This window comes from Euprymna scolopes, chromosome 34 (genome assembly GCF_053919585.1).
Source record: "Euprymna scolopes isolate OS-2025 chromosome 34, ASM5391958v1, whole genome shotgun sequence".
Taxonomy (NCBI): domain Eukaryota; kingdom Metazoa; phylum Mollusca; class Cephalopoda; order Sepiida; family Sepiolidae; genus Euprymna; species Euprymna scolopes.
In genome coordinates, this window is record NC_136515.1 from 57677255 (window position 1) to 57697829 (window position 20575).

General features: G+C 34.3%; 2 protein-coding genes across 6 annotated transcripts in view; one reads left to right on the plus strand and one right to left on the minus strand.

Annotated features, from left to right (window-relative positions):
- LOC145259266 (polyprenol dehydrogenase-like) overlaps window positions 1–20575 on the plus strand; it is a 244249-nt gene that overhangs the window by 167161 nt on the left and 56513 nt on the right. For 2 of the 5 annotated variants that reach the window (XM_080117105.1, XM_080117103.1), the window contains one exon: window positions 11770–13059. The exons of the other annotated variants lie outside the window; for them this stretch is intronic. In XM_080117105.1, the coding sequence (XP_079973231.1) occupies window positions 11770–11851 (82 nt within the window). In that variant the 3' untranslated portion in view covers window positions 11852–13059. Of the gene's footprint in view, window positions 1–11769; window positions 13060–20575 lie in introns of those variants that run through there. 5 annotated transcript variants of the gene reach the window in all.
- LOC145259267 (large ribosomal subunit protein uL22m-like) overlaps window positions 7125–20575 on the minus strand; it is a 44263-nt gene continuing 30812 nt past the window's right edge. Inside the window, exon 7 of the mRNA XM_080117107.1 lies at window positions 7125–7392. Coding sequence (XP_079973233.1) covers window positions 7175–7392 — 218 coding nt within the window. The 3' untranslated portion in view covers window positions 7125–7174. The remainder of the gene's footprint in view (window positions 7393–20575) is intronic.

Genomic DNA, 20575 nt, shown 5'->3' on the forward strand with positions numbered 1-20575 from the left:
GTAGAAGGCTTTCTTACACCTAGGGATCTCTACTGTGAAGGGGTGGGATTTAGCTGCTTGTCAGGTTTGTCGGAGGTATTTACATCGAGGGGGCATAAGTGCTTGTAGTTCGTCAGAGCATTCACCATTAAAATACTTGTAGAACAGGCAGAGGGATGCAACATTTCATCGACGGGACAGAGACTGACGCTTAGATGACAGTTTAGGACCTATCAGGTTGGTGACTCTCTTTTGAACCTTGTTCAGGAGTGAGACTAGTAGCAGATGCACCAGCCCAAATGTGGCAACAATACTCCATACATGGGTGAATGGTGGCCTTATTGAGGTACAAGATAATTTCAGGCGTGAGTAGTTTTCTAGCATGGTAGAGAGAGCCCACCTTCTTTGCAGCAGCTTTGGCAATGCTCTCAAGGTATCTGTTCCAACTCTTGTTCCCTGTGAACGTTAGGCTAAGGAGTTTAAAAGAAGTACTTTCAGGCAATGTGTTCTTGGCCATTGCTATTGGTGGTAGAGAAGGTTTCTTGTAATTATTGAAGGAAACAAGCTTAGTCTTAGCAGCATTGAATGTGACCATCCATTTTTGTCCTCACTCCACTACAGATTGGAGGTCTTCCTCAAGTGTTTCTGACATTTCCTGAGATATGTGTTCGTTTGTTTCCCCCTTGTGCCTGTTATAGTAGTGTCATCAGCAAATATACCCACTCAGAGGCAATTTTATCAGGGAAGTCATTAATGAATCTCAGTAGTTGGGATTGAGTTGTCTCCCTTTTATTTATTAAATATGGCATATCAAAACACGTTATTGTTTTCAAAATTTGATTTTCTTAGTTGAACAAAAAACTACTTAATCAATAAACGTGAATTTCGAAATATGACATTTTTATTCTGTGATGGGTACATACAACAAAGATTTTTCAGTTTTTTTTTTGTTTTTTTTTTGTTTTTTTTTTTAAGTTGAACTCTGGACTTGTACCCTTGCTTGCAAAACTATGGGTGACCTACTTGATAATTTAACAACTTTAGAAGGATCCTACAGAAAGTAAAAATCTCAACGTAAATGTTATAAAAAAACCAAAGTGGTTGTAATGTTATAAAGTTCCCGCGCTTACTTTGTGGAAAGGGAGGTGGGTGCAATTTAATTTTTTTTTTCTTTGTATCTGTAAGCATTACATACACAGGTGAAGTGCTATCATTGTTTTCCTTTCACTTTGTAAAACTCAATCATGTGCTGCAAAGACAAGAGCAACAATTTTCCTATAAAAAAACGACCAAAACAAGTACCATAAATAAATATTTGGAAGTTTTATTCAGCTAAACATGCTACCTAACTTCCGGCATGACTGCTACCGAAAGTGGTGACAAGGCAAATCAGTTCTTTCACTTTTATTGTTCTTATTTTTATTATAAAGCGATTTATTGAAATAAAAGTGTGGCCAAGGATCCATCCACATCAGTAAGGAGATCAACTCAAATTAGGGTCTCTCGATCATCTCTTCACTGAATGCTTCATGAAGAGGGAAAATTTCCATATAAAATTCAGTTGGTGCAAGAGCTTCAGCCAAACGCTCCGGAAAAAAAGGTTGGAATACGCCATGCAATTCAAAGATTTAGCCAATGGGGATCCAAACTTTCTCAAAAACCTCATTATGTCCGATGAGACCCATTTTCATCTGAATGCGTTCATAAATAAGCAAAATTGCAGGTTTGGGGGATCAGAAAATCCCCACGCAACAACACAACGGCAATACATCCTCAAAAATGTACAGTATGGTGTGGAGTAACGGCAGATGAAGTAATTGGAATTGGTGGACATTTGAGTAACATCATTTTTCATAACTAAAATTAGACCTTGTGAAAAACATACTCTAGATTAAGTTGTGTAAATAAAATTAGAATAAGTAGACTATGATATCTTACTATATCTCAAAAAATTCACGGAGAGTCTCATCTCTATGAAAATTGGTAAGCATGACTTAAATATTGAGGAAGTTAATCAAATTAAAAATCCGTCAGCTTCTTTTGGGACACCCTGTAATATTCCAAGATTTAAAAGATTTTTCAATAATTCTTTAAAATAAAAACATAGTAGCAGGTTGATTAGCTCTGAAGGTAGGGTGTCCTGCTTTCACAATTATTGGTGACAAGAGTTTGGGGTTCAAATATCAGGGTTGATGCACTTACTACGTCTAACCACACTGATGAATCTTAGAAAAAACATGTGTGTTGAGCTCAATAATTTGTACAGAATTTTGAATGGAATCCTTTATTTAATTCATGGGGTAGATTGCTCTTGTTCCATCAGCCATTCTATCTGGTTGTGGCTCACAGAATCAGAGCAGTCTACTTCTGGGGATTAAAATTCTGTAGAGTTTGACAGGACACACGTAAAAAAGTTCACAAGTTACATTGGCCGAAATGGTGTGAAAATAACATTCAAGATCAGAACAGTAGCCTAAATTATCCAAATTATCACAGACTGCCCAAAGATACTGGCTTCCTGACCTAAAGGTCCTGGATATGACCTAAAACTATATCCGATGGTGAGGCCCCACCTTGCGAGCCTTGGGGAGTGTGGAGCCACCCTTTAATTGCCATTGCTCCCAGGTCCACTCTGACCCGGAATGGTAGTACCTGTTAGGGTCCCAACTATGGGTTAAATAGAATCTGACTTAAAAACATATACTCCATTAAAAATCGTTCCTCAAAATAACTAGAGTCGGCATTAAATAACCTGGAAAAGGTTGACATGCCGTAAAACAAAAACAACCAACCAACCAATCCTGACCTAAAATGCACCAAACACTGATGTTATTGTGTTTTCTTTCCCTTTGCAAAACTCAATCATGTTTTGCAAAGTCAAGAGCAACAATTTTCCTTTACAAAACAACCAAACCGTGCACTATGAATAAATATTTGAAAATATAAAGAACTTGAGAATAAACACTTTTTCGAAAATTACAGAATTTGACATTGAATAACTAAAAAAAAAAAGGGTTGATATGGCGTCAAACAAAACAACCATTTCAAACACCATGAATAAATGTTTCAAGAACTTGAAGCATAAAAATTTTTCCAAAATTACTGGATTCAGAATTAAATTTATCTATCTATATAAAAATCTAATTCTTGGTTTGTTAGTTATCAATAAAACGATATTTCTACATTACCAATTTAATTGAAATTTTCAGACAGTCTTTCCTTAGAGTCGAGGAATGTTTTTATGTTATTAAAATAAATTAAAATTACAAATTATAAATTAAATAAAATAAAAATATTTTTCGTAAGCCAATTCTGCGGGACTGTTTTCTGGTAGAACTGAACTTCCGTTTCAATTCATTTAATACACCAAGATTTGACGATTTGAATTACAAGGTTTTATTTTCTGTTTACTTGATAAGTAAAAAAAAAAAAAAACATCCCCTATTTTTAAAACTTAAATTCATTTGTTTATCTTCCCAATTTTTTAATTTTAAAATTTTTTTTGTTATATCAAGCAAAAAAAAAAAAGAAAATTGCTCACCAGGTGCGTTTTGAGTTGAAACATAAAAGTTGAACATTAACAAACCTATCTTTGTTGTAAAAATCATTTTTTAACAAAATTGTCAGTACACGTTTTTTTGTTTTTATTTTTTTGAAACAGTTTTTATATAAGAAAATATGAACTTTTTTATTATTAAAACTATAAATTGTTAGGAGAAAGTACAGGTTTTTTTCAAAGAAAATTTACAGTTTGGTAACGTGCTGAAATAATACCTTTTTTTTTATTTATTTTTTTTTTCAGCCATTCTTACCATGGAGAGGGGAGGGTGTTTTATAACTATTCTGTGGTTTCAACTCACCATTTTTTTAAATAATAAATTGTATCGTGAAATAAAAAGATAGTGTGAAAGTTGAATTTAACTTGAAAAAAAAAACCAACATGAACGGCGTGTTCAACATTGTAGCTGGAGTCTTTGCCAATAAGGTCCGCTTTGTATATGTTAGTCGATTAATGTTTTGTTTTTGCGTTTTTTTTTTTTTTTACTGTAAATTGTTAGGTTAGAGTTTTTTGTTTTGTTTTTTTCAAGAAAACCTTTTTAAAAAAATTGAAAGTATACTTTTTTTATTTTTCACAGAAGTTTTTATATAAGAAAATATGAATGCTTTTTCTTAAAGAAATTGTTAGATGAAATACAGAAAAATTTCTACCAAGAAAACCGTTATTTTTTCAGCCATTCTTACTACAGGGAGGGGATGGTGTTTTGTAACTATTCTGTGCTTTCAACTAACAATTTATTAAAAAAACAAAAGGTAAATTTTCACATTATGTCCACCTCCACAATTTTTAACATGGGGAGAATGGTGGTATTTATTCCAAAAGCTGTTTTTAACATGGGGTGGTTAGGAGGTGTTTATTCTGAAAGCCGTTCTTAATATGAGAAGGTTAGGGGTGTTTATTCATGGCTGCCAGTGGATTATAGTGCATAGTACAGGTCTTTATATCTCAAACTACTTGCCTCCGCAAATTTTAAATGAGATTTTCTTATTCAGCATAGTTGAAAACCTTTAAAAGTAGCCATTTTAAAGAAAATTGCAGAGGTGGACCTAATGTAAAAAGAAAAAATCATAAAATTTAAATTTAACTTGGAAAAACTATTTTTAAATAGCGCGGTACAAAAAAAAATAAATAAATAAAATGTAGACAGAAAAATACCCCCTCCGGGTTTGCACAAAGATTTGAAAAAGTTGTCAACAAAAACAAATATATAACAAGTAAATGTTTTCAAAGGCAAGATAAGTTACTTTTCTACCTAATTGGATAATTTTTAGTGTTTTTATTGGGTTTGTATTACTATATACATAGATTCGAAAAGTTGTCAAAAAACAAATGTATAACAAATATTATCAAAGGCAAGATGAGTTACTTTTCTACCAAACTGGATAATGTGTTTATTTAATGTAAAATGTTTATTCGGCTCAAAAACACAGCGTTTACCGCTATATTTGAAAATTACAAATGGCGGCAGACTGTGTTAAACATGTTAAGTTTGGGAAAATGAGTTAAAACTAAAAAACTGTACAAATTACTGTTAAATAACCACCGAATATGTCAGCCTATGTCAAGGTAATATATATTGAGTGAATTCCTGACAGTATTTTGTCTAGTTTTTTAGTTTTAACTCATTTTCCCAAAATTAACGTGTTCAACACAGTCTGCCGCCATTTGTATTTTTCAAATATACCGATAAACATTGCATGTTTTCGAACCGATTAAACATTTTACACTAAATAAAAACACTAAAATCTTATCCAGTTAGGTAAAAAAGTAATTTATCTTGCCTTTGATAACATTTATTTGTTATATATTTATTTTTCGACAACTTTTTTGTATTTGTGTTTAGCAATACAAACCCGTTTTATTTAATGTAACGTTTAGTCGGCTCGAAAAACGGTGTTTATCGGTGTATTTGAAAAATACAAATGGTGCCGGACACTGTTGATTACGTTAAGTTTGGGAAAATGAGTTAAAACTAAAAAAACTATACAAAATACTGTCAGAAACCAACCGAATATGTCAGCCTATATCACGGTAACATATATTTGGTGGGTTTCTGACACTGTTTTGTATAGTTTTTTAGTTTTTAACTGATTTTCCCAAACTTAATGTATTCAACAGAGTCCGCGACCATTTGTCTTTTTCAAATACATCGATAAACACTGTGCTTTTCAAGCCGATTAAACATTTTGCATTAAATAAAAACACTAAAAAATTATCCAGTTAGGTAGAAACATAATTTACCTTACCTTTGCTTTCATTTATTTGTTTTTGGACAACTTTTTCCAATCTGTGTATAGTAAACCCCCCCCCCCACTCACCCAAATTTTTAATACAAAAAAAAAAAAAAAAAAAAATCAGCATTTTAGCAACGTTCGACTTAATCCACTGATTGTTGGTCGAGCCCAAGCCATGATTGACGGAAACTCCCAAGGATCCGGATCCAATTCTGCAAGAGTGCCATTTTTTTTTTTTTTTCATTTTCGCCTTTTTTTTTTCACTTTTTGAATTGGATTGCTGTACTAAGAATATAAGAAACATGCATTTTCTCTTTATATTAGATTTTTCCATTACACCAAATTGAGCCACAGCAACGCATGGCAGGGTACAGCTCGTATATCTATAAAAGTGCCTGTGTTTGTATGCGTGTGTTACTGTGTGTACATTTCCCTACCAAATAACTCTGTCAATTTTCAGTCTACAGACTTGAGATTTAGGAAAATTGTTTTAATCGACTTTTGGCCAGAAATTTGGCTGTCAAAGGGTCAAAATTCAATGATTTGACCTTTTGAAAACACTACCAAACTCCTCCGCCAATTTTGGGTCTAAACACTTTAATTTTTTTATGTAGGTTACTTGGACATGAATCAAACTTTTTACTCTGCGGTCTCTACCAAATTACCCAGCCAATTTTTGGTCTAAATATTTGAAATTTTACATAAAGTGTATTCAGACATAGAGCAAACTTTTTAATCAGTTTTTGGCCAAAAATTTGGCAGCCAAGGAGTCAAAGTTTAAAAGATTTGACATTTGCGGTCTTTAGCAAACTATTCAGCCAATTGTGGGTCTAAACATTTGAAATATTACATAAAAGGTATTCAGACATGCAGCAAGCTTTTTAATCAATTTTGGGGCAAAAAATTTGGCTGCCAAGAGGTCAAAGTTGAAAGAATTGACCTTTGCAGACTCTACCAAACTCCTCCGCCAATTTTGGGTCTAAACCTTTGAAATTTTAGATGTAGGTTACCTGGACATGAGTAACTTTTTAATATATATATGTATATATAGTTATGAACATTACATAGTACCCGAGCAAAGCTGGGCTGAAATGCTAGTATATATATATATATATAAGCAATAAAACAAAACAACCAAATCATGAATCATCATCTAAAAATTTTTGAAGCATAAACAAGAATAAGTTGCTTATACAGAGTGTCCCAAAAGAAGCTGACGGATTTGAAATTTTTATTCAACTGAAAGTACCACTCATACCGTAAATATCCACTCCTTGGCGGGGTAACGACTCAGCTTCTTTTGGGATACTCAATATAAACTAAGCTGAAATCAATAAAAATCCACAAAAATATATCAATATGAAATAATTTATTTTTCCAAGAAAGTTTTTTTTCTAATTTTTTAAAGAGAAAATATAATCTTTCGGTCCCTTTGTTCTTGTAAGTATTCATGAAGTTTTTCATTGCCAGTCATTGGTGGAGCGTAATAATGCTTGGGAGGAGAACCTTCCCTTAAGCGCACATAAAAATTGGTGTACCTGTAGTGCACAATACCATATCGTGGCCCTCGATGTTTGCGCAATCCTTTCACTACAATACCTTTGGTTGCGTTTGCTTCAGCTGAAAGTAAAGTAAAAGAAAATTAGTCTCTACACACAATCAAATAAACATGATCTGCCAGGGTAAACAATTCAAAGAGAATGCATAAGAATAAAGTAAATGGTTAAAAGATATAAGAAATCATTTTTAAAGCAAAATTCAATGCTAAGATTTTTTTTTCAATAAATCCAAACAATATAAATCAATTAAATCAAAATTTACACATTTACATTAAAGAAAAAAAGAATTTTCATTCATTTCAGACGAACCACGCACGATCCTTTTGATTATAACATTTTAAGGGGGGGGGGGCTGTTTAAGACCACACACACAGAGGTTAATTTTCTAGTCGCATCATGCCACAACGAACAAAAAGAGAAAAGCACAAACTGATTTCATGTGTAATGAAGATGTATATCATCAAAACTAAATTATTTTTTAAATAAATGTTTACTAGCATTCATATGTAATAAATTGATGTTGGTATTCTATAGATATTCAGCGAAATGGAGATTATTGTAGCTGTATTGTTAAAACTGCAAAAATATTTATTTAAGCTAGCACGAATGCCCGGTAAAGCCCGGTCGTAAAGTATGCTTAAATATGATATTTTAATTTTTGCATATTTCATATATATTATTATAGAGTTAATGCTCTATCGATTTTTATATATTATGAAGTTGCGATTTCAAAAAAAAAAAAAAAATATATCCATATGACTTGGGTGCATTAGTTTGAATCGAAACCGAAATAAAAATATATACATATATAACTTGAGTTCCTTCAGTCATAATCAAAACCAAAACCCAAACTTATGAAGAATTCTTGGTAAAATTATTTATGACAAGAAATGGAAGTACATAACAATTAAACGACCCTGATGTAAGCGTGACACAGAAAAGAACACACGCTATCATATTAATATAATAGATTAAAAAAAAGGCTTATCAAGGCTTGAAGGCCAGTCATTAATGAATGTAAGGTGGAAGTGTAGTAATCATTAATGGTGTAAGTTGGGTAAAATTTGATTAAGATAATGGCTTAATAAGAACTTGTTTATATTAGACTTGAAGGCTACCCTGCTTTAGTCATCCGGGAAGCAGGCTAATGGAATAATTCCACAAGCGGGCAGTTCTAGGAAAGAAGCTGTGTTTGTGGAATCTGTATTTAGATTTAGGCACAGATAGTGTGGTCGAAACTGTTGATAGTGGTTGTAGCTAGTCGAGTGCTTTTTTTTTGTGAAAGTTTAGCAAGAAGGGATCATAGATTGGAGCTCAGACGAGCACTTGCCATGAAAATAATGATAGAATAGAGACAGACTCACAACGTTTGTGGGAAAGAGGCTGCAGGGAAGAAAAAAGTGCATCACCTACTAGATTTCGAAGTCTGTTTTGAACTCTATCAAGGCAAGATAGGCCACGCCGAGCAGCTCCTACGCAGATGTGGCAACAGTGCTCCACTTTAGGGCATTATTTGCTATTATACACGTAGAGGATTGCATCAGCAGTGAGATAGCTTGTGGAGCAGTAGAATGATCCAACTATTTTTCCAGAGATCTTGGCAACAGATTTGATGTATGTGTTTGATTTCAGATCTGGAATGAAGTCCCAGAAGCTTGTCATGACATGGTGCTTCCCCAAGACAAAAGCCATTCATTTTAATTGGGGCCTGATGGGAGTCAGAACGATTAGGACGAAAAGAGAGAAGCTTGGTTTTAGATGCATTAAAATTTAAAATTAACCAGCCACCTTTTTCCCCATTACACCACGTGCTCAAAATCAGGAGAGAGAATAACAAAGATCTTGGTCATTGTGTAACATGGTCATTACACTCCAACCATGTTGTTACATTTCAACCACTCGGACCCACACGTTGTCTGGTACTTTGTCACAAAGGAAAAAAACCTGAATCAAATATGTATATTTGTGGTTTTTCCAAAATAATGCACTTCGTTATCTTTCAGAATTTTTGCACACACGTTTTACTATGCTCTGCCGTATAACATGTATTTTTAAAAGTCTCTTTCCCAGCCACCTCACGTTGGCACTAGTCAGCACATTCTCGCCCTTGTTTTCACACGTTCATCTTCCCTGGCACACACTTTGCTGTTCCTCTTGACTACGTGGAGTATTTTTTATTTTCCTTTTCTTCCTGAGACGTCAGCATGTGTGCACCTGCCAATTTGCAGACGTTCTTTAAATGTGGCTGCTGCTGTTATCATAACAGTGTATTGCTTTGTTACAGTTGCTTTTGAAGTATTATATTGGCTTTTTAACTTATACATTCTAATTCAAATATAAATCAAATATTTTGGTTGACTCTGTAAATCCACCCTTGTCCGTTTATTCGTCCATACTTTTCTCAATAACTACGGCTTGGAATTTTTTTAAAATTTTGCACAAACATTAAACATGATATGAGTAAAAAAAGTAACAGAATGGATTTTCCAGGAAAACTCCAGTTGATCCCCTAGGGGTGCCTTTCGGGTTAAAATGGCTAAAATTGACACTTTTGTGCTTATTAAAAAAAAATTGGTGCTTTGGATTTTTATAAAACTTTCTGAAAAGTTGTAACTAACTAATTTTGTTTGTCTATACTTCACGATAACTTGGGTGTGCCCCAGGGGCTCTTTTAGGGCTAATAAAATAGTCCCAAAAATGAAGTGTTTTTTACCATATTTGTCCAAAATTTTCTGTGTATGTCTATTTAGCAGTTTTGCATGGTGCTGAACTCAAATTTAAATATGTTAAGGCTTTGGGGGACTTTTGGGGCTAAATGATGAACTTAGTCATTTCTTTTTTTACATGGTGCAGAACTCAAATTTACATATGTCAAGGCCTAAAACTACACTGTTTTTTCATTTTCACTAGGATTTGGGGGCTAGATGGGGGAGGGGGGTGCAAATGCTGAACTTAGTCATTTTTTTATGGCTCGTTTCCTGTGCACTCACAGGGGACCATGCATGCTTCACTTGTTTTCTTTGCGAGTCCCTAAACACAATGTTTGGTCCATTTTAAAAGTATTAATTGGATTATTCGGACTACTGTTCCCATACTCCGTGTTATCCGCACACTGTTTTGAACAATGTAACCTCCGAGCTTCTTCAGGTGTATGCTGTCGAACTCAGAAATCTTCTTGTTCATAAGGACACGGGATATAAAGCATAAAATACTAGATAAAATTCACTTACGATTTTTAATTACTTAAAACTTTTACCCGATCACAGTTGACAGAACGAGATCATGTTACAACCGGTTGACTAAATAAAGGGTTCCATTTGAATACCGATTCCTAATTTCAACACAAAGATTCTCAAGTTCAACAAAACGCACCTGAACAAGGTTTGAAGTTACATCGATTGAAACGTTGTGAAAATAATATTCAAGATGGGAACAGTAGTCTTAATCTAAAATGACTGAGCACTTCTATGCACTTCTGAACAACCTTCACCAATCACTGGCTTACCCCTACTTCACATAAAGTTCTTTAAACAACATCTCCTAGAACTTTTTAAAAAGATTTCTCCAAATTCACAGAAAGTAAATACAGGTTCTTCTTACCAAGATACTTTTCTTACATTTGTCTCAGGATAAATGCAGCATAATAGTACCTCATCCAAGCATAAAACTGTATTTCATCTATGTTTATCTGACTTATTTACTGCTTAATTATTCTCTAAGCTACTTTTATGACATAATCCATCATCTTTAAGTCTCCATAATCACGTCTATTAAAAGTTTTCCTTGTAACAAATCACAATTGTACCAAAATTCTAGTCTTAGGAAATAATCCTTTCTTTTATGATCCGATTTGTCCAATCTGTGATTATTTCGATGCCTGTTTCACCTACAGCTTCCAACATTTCTACAAAAACATCAGAGAGTCCTGCAGTCTTAACCTCCTTTATCTTCCTGTACCATTTCTTTCTCAATCTGGTCAAGATATTGCTTTTGAAACTTCTAGATTTTCTTGCTCCCATTTCTACCAAACAATTCAACAATTACCTCTCTTACGTTGTTCATTTGTTGCTAGCACTCCATTGCCATTTCAAATACAATTCTCTCCAATAATATTCATATTTGTCTTTGCCATCTGTTTAACTATTCTGAATCCTTCATTCTTTTGATCATCCCTTTATACTACATCTGTAAACCTGACTTTTCCAGCCTCCTTCTTAGCTTTGTATATTGTTCTCCTGGTCATCCCTGGAAACCGAGCTTATCCTCCTCCTCAACTAAGGCTTCATAGATGTCTCTTCTTCCTGTCCCTTCTCTCACCAGATATCTCATAATTCATTAAACTTTTCCTCTACTCATTTCATCATTTCCACTTTTCTTTGAAACACTTTTATTTCTGTTGTTACTTAATCTTGCTTTTCTTTTTAATTCATTTTTCCAGTGAGATGAAAGCAAGACAATCTTTTGAAGAAATTGCAGCCGAAGGGGGAAAGAAGGAGGAGGAGAAGAAGAAAGAAGCCTGAGCCAATCAGAACAAAGCATTCCTTTTTATGATTTTCTTATCTTACCCCTACCTCACCCAACATACAACATACCCCCCTTCTCTCACCTAAAAACTGTGATAAAATCTTCCATTGTTTTTTTTTACTTTGCCTTAAAAAAAAAAACTATATTTCAATGGAACAATTTACAAAATATGAATTGAAATTTTCATTGGTGTTTCGTAGAAATTTGCAGTTAAGATTTTTGGCACTTGTTCAAAATGATGATGAAAATCAAAATTGAACTTCAATTAAAACCAATATGGTCTACTTAACTGTTACGTAAAAGATAGTAACATATCGAAAAATGATAGTATAGATTGGTTGGTTGTTTTGTTTTACGGCATATCAACTCTTTGTGGGTTATTTAATGCCGAAACCGGTTGTTTTGGTAATAGTATTCGGTGTTGTATCCAGTTATTTTATAGGTTTTATTCTTCAAGCTTTTTGTATTTTCAATCGTTAGTTTGTATCTTTTGGTTTGGTTGTTTTATAGTGGATTTTGCCATTTTTGTTCTCTGCCTTGCAGAAAATGATTGGGTTTTGCAATGGGAGGGGGAAAAGGTTACATTCTCATTGATCGCTACATTTTAAGTTGGAGAACCAGTAAGTGGAGGAAATAGAAAGAGAAGGTGAAAATAGAAGGATGGAAAGGTGGGAAAAGCCGGATTGTTTTTGTTTTTGCAGAATACAAGGTTTTGAGAGGTTATATTTTTTGGAAGAGTCCTATTTCTTTGATGAAAGATAAGATTTTTTTGTTTTAAAGATTTTTTGAAGATCTATTTCTTTGTAGTGTTTTTTTCCTGATTTGTGAAAGATCTATACATTCAGTTAGTATATGTTTTACGGTAAGGGGTGCTTGACAGGGAATACATTGGGGTTGAGTTTCTCCTTTTAGGAGGTAAGAATGTGTTAAGTGTGTGTGACCTATTCTGAGTCTTGTTAAAATGACATTTTGTTTTCTGTTTGTTTCTTGATGTTCATGTTTCGTTAATTTTGGCATAATTTGGAAAAGTTTGTTATTTGTGAATTCATTCCAATAAGATTGCCATTTATCTTGGATATATATATTCTTTTGATATCTGTGTATGGGATTTTGAAGGTGGGGTCGATAGATTGTTTATGGGCTGACTTTGCTGCTGTGTCAGCTAGTTCATTGCCCTGTATGCCAATGTGGCTGGGGACCCAACAGAGTATGATTTCGTTTTTTAGTTGCTGGAGATTTGTGAGTATGTTTGCAATTAGGGGGTTATTTGCTTTTTTATTTTTAATTGCTGTGATGACAGATTGAGAATCGGAGACAATGATGAAGTTTGCGGTTTTATTTCTTTTGATAAGATCTAGAACTAAATTTATAGCAGTAATTTCTGCAGTGAAAATTGAACAGCTTTTTGGGAGGCATTTTGTTATTTTGATATTTTTGTTGATTATGGCTGCACTGGTTGTTGTATTGTTTTCTTTGGATCCATCTGTATAAATACAGGTATGTCCAGGGTATTTTTCTGTGATCTCTCTGAATTTTTCTTTGAAGTTTATAGGATGAGTTGTTTTTTTTTTTTGTAGTTACAGAGGCTTAAATCTATTATTGGGTTTATGATTTGCCATGGAGGTGTTTTAAGAACAGTTTTATGGATTTGATTTATTGGAATATTGGCTTCCTTGCAGATTGGTTTCATTCGTAGTCTGAAAGTTTTTATTGCATTTTTGTTTTGGTTGAAGAGGTTTTCACAATTTGGTTTCAGGGTACTGTTATGTGCAGGATTGGTAGGGTTTGCGATTAGTTTAGTATAATATCTTAGGGCTAGAGTGAGGCATCTAAAATCTGGAGGAGTTTCATGTGCCTCTGCATAAAGGCTTTCTACAGGAGAGGTTTGAAAAGCCCCTAGTGCTAACCTTAGTCCAGCATGATATATTGGGTAGAGTACTTTCAAATATGATTTTCTGGCAGATTGATATATGTAGCAGCTGTAGTCTAGTTTAGATCTGATTAATATTCTGTGTATTCTGAGAAGAGTTTCTTTGTCGGCTCCCCAGTCGGTGTGAGCTAGGACTCGCAGGATTTGTAGTGCTTTGCTGCATTTATTTTTTATATAGTTTATGTGTGGTTTGAAAGTGAGTTTTTGGTCAAAGATGGTTCCTAGATATTTATATTCTTTTACAAAAGGGATTTTTTCCCTTCGATTTGTAGAGATGGGTCGTTATGGAGTTTTCGTTTATTACAGAAGTGGATGCATTTGGATTTGGTTTTTGAGAATTTAAAGCCATTTTCAGTTGCCCATTTATTTTATTTATATTGTCTTGGAGTTTTTTTTCTAAAGTGTGGATGTATTTGGATGCATAGCTGATAGAGCAATCATCCACATATAAGGAGCTGTATATGTCAGGGGAGAGTTCTTTTATTATATTATTGATTTTTATGTTGAAGAGGGTAGTTGATAAAATGCTTCCTCGAGGTACACCTTCTTGATTGTGCGAGTTTGACAGAGTTGATCCTATGCAAACTTTGAAGGTTCTGTCTGTTAAAAAGTTTTCGATGAAATTGGGCAATCGGCCTTTCAATCCTATGTGGTGGAGATCTTTAATTATGCCATATTTCCATGTGGTGTCATAAGCCTTCTCTAGGTCAAAAAATATGGTGGTTACATGCTGTTTTTTAATGAAAGCTTCCCTGATATATGTTTCTAGGTTGATGATATGATCAATGCATCCATGATTTTTTTGGTAGCCACATTGATTTTTTGAAATGATATTGTTAGTTTCTAGGTACCATATTAAACGGAATTTGATCTTTCTTTCCATGGTTTTGCATAAGCAACTTGTTAGAGCAATAGGTCGGTAATTTTCTGGATTTGATGCATCTTTTCCCGGTTTTGCTATGGGAATTATTGTGGCTTGTTTCCATATTTTGGGGAATTCTTTCTTTATCCATATTTTGTTGAACATTTGTAGGAGAAGTTCAAGTGATTCAGGAGGTATATTTTTTAGGAAACTGTAGTGAATCTCATCCGGTCCCACTGCTGAGTTGTGAGATTTTTCTCTGGCATCTATAAGTTCATCTAGTGAGAAGGTTTCGTTGTAGGGTTCTTGGTTATTAGAGTCAAAGTTTATTTTATATTTTTCCTGATTTTCCTTTAGTGTTTGAAATTGTTTTTAGTATTGTTTCGATGATGAATTGTCAGCGAAAACTTGGGCTAGTGTATTAGCTATATCTTTGTTTTCAGTTATTTTGTTGTTTTTAGTGAGGAGGTGTTTGTTTGGGGTGGGGTTATCTTTCCCGGAGATTTTTCTAATCATTTTCCAGATAGTACTAGGTTTGGTAGAGGTATTGATTTTATTGACGAATTGTTGCCAGAAAATTTGTTTTGATTCCTTTATTGTTTTACGTGCTTTTGCTCTTAGTTGCTTATATTCTATGAGGTTACTGGTTATGGGTTGCTTTTTGAATTTTCTTAAAGCTGCTTTTCTTTTTCTTATGGCGATTTTGCATTCTTGGTTGAACCAGGGTTTGTTCTTTTTATTTGGAGGGCAGTTTTTGGGGATGCATTCTTTAGCTATTAAAATTCGAGAAAAGTCTTCATTGATTGGACTTTATGTTCTATTAATTGTTGCGAGCATAATTGTTTCAACTTCATCCAGTCTGCTTTGTTCATATTCCATCTTGGTATGTTGTTTTGGATAGTACTATTGTTGTCTATTATGATGGGAAAATGATCGCTTCCACAGGGATCATCATAAGTTTTCCATGTTTAATCCAGGAAGCTTGATGGGTCACACATGGTTAGATCAATGGCACTGGTTGTACCATTTGTTGGATTTATGTAGGTGGGTTCTTTTTTGTTGAGAAGGCATATATTGTTGTTGTTGTTTATAAATTGTTCAATTTTGTTTCCTTTGGAGTTAGTTGTTTTGCATCCCCATAGGGTGCTATGGCTGTTAAAGTCTCCTAGAAGGATGAAAGGTGAGGGTAATTGTTTGATTAAGTTTTCTAATTCAGTATTATTTATTGGTTCATTAGGGGGTAAGTATAGAGAACAGATTGTGAGAGTTTTTTGGAGTGTGACTTGAGCTGCGACTGCCTGAAGATTGGTTTGGACAGGTGTCTTGTCTTCTACCTTTTTGGTTTTTTCTTTTTGGTTTTTGTTTAGATTTTTATATCTAGTATTCTATTGATGTGTTGGGTTTTGAGTGGTTTTTGTTTTGTGTTTACTTAAACTGCTTGGTTCCTCAGTCTCCATTTTCTCCTCCTGATCAGTTCTGTTTTTGGAGCTAGATTTTTTCCTGTGACTCTCCATTTCAATCAGTTCGAATTTATTTTCGTTTTCGATTAATATTATTTCTGTTTTTTGTTTGTTTTGGTTTGTGGAAAGAGGATTTGTATTTTCCCGTTCTGTTTCCGTCTTTCCAGATATTGTGTGTTTATCTTCTGCTTTTGTCTTTTCTGGTTTTGGACTGTTGGTGTTTATGTCTACGTCCATAGTTTCGATGTTTGTTTGGGTGTTTCGGGTTTCAGATCGCGAATGGGGTCGCGGTGGGTGGTGAAGTCCTGATCTTGAGGTTGAGCGGGATCTGTTTATTTTGCTTTTATTGGTATCTATCTTGTGGGGTTCTTTTGGGGTCTGTTTATTTCTTTTTTTTTTTCTGTCGTAGGGGTTGTTTCTAAGGATGCTGTTGTTTAGAGTTTAATAGGTTTTTGTGGTAGAGTTTTAGTTTGGGGACTTTGTTTTATTTCAGTTATATTCTTTAAAAAATCTTTACTTTCTGTGATGGTTTGTTTCATAGTTTTTTTGAAGTCTTCTATTAGTTCTCTCATTTCATTGAGTAATTTCATGAATATTTCAATTTTGGTGTTTGAGGGATTTGTTTTAGTTGTATTATTATTTGGTTCAAGGTTAGGCTGTATATTTCTTTTTGTTATCTCAGAGTATTTTGTGTTTTCTGCTGGTTTACGGGCTTCTTGGAAACTCATGTTTTTGGTGTATTTTATTCTGAGAGTTTCTTTTTTCCATTTTTCGCATTCTTTTGAGTTTGTGCAATTATTTTGATGGCAATTGACGCATTTTGGTGCATTTTGACAATCAATATGTGTTTCTTTGTCTCCGCATCTCATGCAAGTTGGTGGTCGTGTACATCGATCTTTATGGTGCCCGTATCGATGACAATTGTGACACTGAATGGGCTTGGTATATAAATTTCAGTGTTTATTTTTTCGTATCCTATTTTTATGTTGTTAGGTATTTGAGGAGTATCAAATGTTAATATGTAAGTGTTTGTGTCTATGATTCCGCCGGATCTTGTTTTTGTCTGAATTCTTTTGATATCAATGAGGTTTTGATTTTTAAGATTATTTTTTGCTTCTTCTAAGGGGCACAGGGCTAGTTTGGGGCACCTGATTACACCTTTGCTAGTGTTCAATGTTCTATGGGGGTAGGTTTTTATTTTCGATCATCGAAAAGTTTCCATTTGTAAATTTCAATTGCTTGTTTCTGGTTTGTTATTTCGATTAACAGTGTGCCATTTTTTTTTACAGTTTTTGGTTTGATTCCTTTTGATAGTATTCTTTCTATTTTGAAAGGAGACATTTTTGTTATTTGTTCTCCTTCAATTGTTTCTATTACAAAAAATCTCAGGAAGGTTTGTTTGTTTATTTCAGTTTCTGAGTCTGAGCTAGTCAGATCAGAAACTTCTGAATGACTTCTTTTTTGAGGCTTATAGTGGGCCATTTTTGTAGTTCGTAATTTTTCTTCTCTCGTGCTCCCCACCCACCTCGGAGCCCTATATGGGAGGTGTTGGGGGGGGGGGGCCATTCGCCCCAACAGCAACAGGGATACACGGGAGGTATACTTGTCTCGTTGGTAGACCTAAGCACCTGTAGTTCGTCCATTTTTACTAAAAAAATTTTTCAAAAGCCTCTTTTTAGTAAGAATATTTGTTTTTCAGCCGTTAAAAGTCCATTTGTCCAGCGAGTCGATTGACCCATGAGCCACCGCTTTCTAAATCTGTTTATTGTAAAAAGGTGGGGAGTGCGAGTGGATTTTCTTGTTATGTTAGTCAGGTTTAGAGCCTGACGTGACCAACCGATTGATTGGATCGGGCCTGTCCAACCGCCCGTCTGGCCCAGTACGAGGCCAAAGTGGAGTGTTGCCACTGATACCTTTGTTTTCCCTAGGTATCAATTACTCAGCCACCAGGATCCCTTTCCTAGGCATTACGGGTCGCCACCCACGGCCAATAGGTGGCTCCATTGAGAGGTTTTTACTCTCTGCAGGAGGGCAGTCGGTGTATTCTTATGCCCCACCGACGGGGTTGGGTAGTAAGGATAGAAAAAGAAAAGAGTGGAAGAGGGGGAATGGGGGGGCTGTTGTTTTTGTTTTTATTTTTGCAGAACATAATTAAGTTTTACAAAAGGTGAAATAGAAAACAAAAACAGAAAATCGATGTAGGTGCTTTTTGTCTCAGGAAGCCAGTAGTCAGCCTGATCTGGTAGCACCAGTGATAGTATAGAAAATTAATTATTAATGAAAACAATTTTCGATAAAAATAGCAAGTTATATATAAATAATAAATAAACGAGGGAGATAACTGCAACAGCCCACTTGAAAGTATCTAATTTAATATCTTTAAACTGAGTTACTTCCCTTGTTTAAGTTACATTTCAAAAATAATAATAATGGCAAAGCAATAGATCATGAAAGTACGTTTTATGTAATCATGTAATCATGTAGTAATGTTTCTAATTGCGACATGAAAATTTTGTAGATAGTATTGGTTTTTCATTGAAATTCAATTTTTCAATTTTCATTATTATTTTGAACAAGAACCCCCCCCCCACTCTCCCACCCTTTTTTTTTCCCTGTTTTTTATTTTTGAAGTTGATGCAGCCGCACATGGAACAAAGCCAAAAAATAAAAATGCAGTTTTTTAAAAAAATAATTTTTTAATCTTTTTATGAATAAATTTTTTTACACCAATTAAATTTGTTTTATGCTGTGTTTTATCTTGATTTTCAACAAGTGCAATCTATTTCTAAATTGCAAGTCAAAAAGTAAATTCATTTATCCTCCCCCTTTCTTTAAGGTCACATTTAAAACATGAATGCTTCCAAATCATCAAAATGTTAATATTATATATATGATGATTGCTACTTCTTGACAGAAGTTTGCCATCTCTTCAGTTAAGTGTTGTGCATCTGTGTGCATGTAGGTGACTTTTTAATTCAGCTTTAGTCCTACATGAAAGTACACCTATGTAACATAAAAACTTTCTTGTAAAGGCGATCGCATGATATTGTGAATCCTCAAATGTCGTGGCAGGCCACTTTCAGATCTTCAGATTAGACCACAAATATGACAACTTAGCGTTGCCAAATGTGCTGTAAAAGTCTCCTCATAGACTGCCATTCTTGTCTTTGATTGTGTGATTTCAGATGATTTCCAAAACCAGCTTTTGACAAAAGATATCTACCACATACAGTGCACTTCAGTTCCTGTTGTAATTTCTCTGACATATTTTCATCCTGCTTTCTTAAAACACGTTTTAAGACTGCAAGCTCTACACGCTGCTCTTCAAAAATCTTACAACTTTCTCCGATGGTTTTTCTCCACAGTGATTGATCTTTCGCTTGGGTTTCCCAGTTATATACATCCATCAAGTATTTTCAAGTTGTTTTTCAGAGAATCCTTAAACCTTTTTCTTTATGTTGTGGTCTTTTACCCCTATCTATCTCGCCATAAAACAGTTGTTTAGGAAGTATTTTGTCCTCCATCCTAACCAAGTGTCCAGCGCATCTTATTTTGAATGATTTTAATTTCTATACTAGTATTATTTGATCGTTCAAGAACTAAAGTGTCAAGTGTTAGTGTCCTCCCGTTAATATTCTCCGAATACAACTTTGGTGAAACTTTTCCAATAACTTGAGATGCCTTCTGTATGTTGTCCAAGTCTCTGACCCATATAGCAGCGTAATGATAATGCATGCTTCATAAACGCTTAGCTTAGGTCAAAGTTAAAAAAATTGATCGCTTTTTTCTTTTTTTTTTTTTTTTTTGGCTCAAACACCCGGGCAACAGCAGGTTGAAATGCTAATTTACTATAAAATTCATATATATATATATATATATATATATATATACACAGCTGTCTAAGTTTTCATGATTCCATGTGATGTTCCTTTGTGTTTTGCATCTGAAGCCGTTTCTGTATGTCCGGTTTGTGTCTGTAGTTCATGCGTGGTGTTGGTCTCCAAATTCTAGAGTTTCCTTTAATATTTCTGCACTTTCATTATTGTTACCCGTTATCTTTTCAGCCAATCACCCGATTCCAATCTCTCCCATTCTTTTTTCAAAGTTTATCGGTATTGTTCCTAGCATTCCTGCTATTTATGGTGTCATCTTTACTTTCTTTATTTTTCAAATCCCTTCGAGCTCTCTGGCTAGTTCTGTGTATTTGCTCCGCTTCTCAGTCTCCTTGATCTTCACTCTGTGATCTGCTAGAATGGCTAAATCTACGATCTGGCAGCATTTTTCCTTCTTGTCTGCTATTATGACATCTGATCTTCTCGCTTGGATGAGTTTGTCCATTTGTATATCCATGACTCATAGGATCTGTGGCTTTTCATATTTTCAAACTATCTCCTCCAAAACTAACAGTCGCAGAGCAACGCTAAGGACCATAAATGATCGGATTTTTTATAGGCTGTTTTTTTATAAG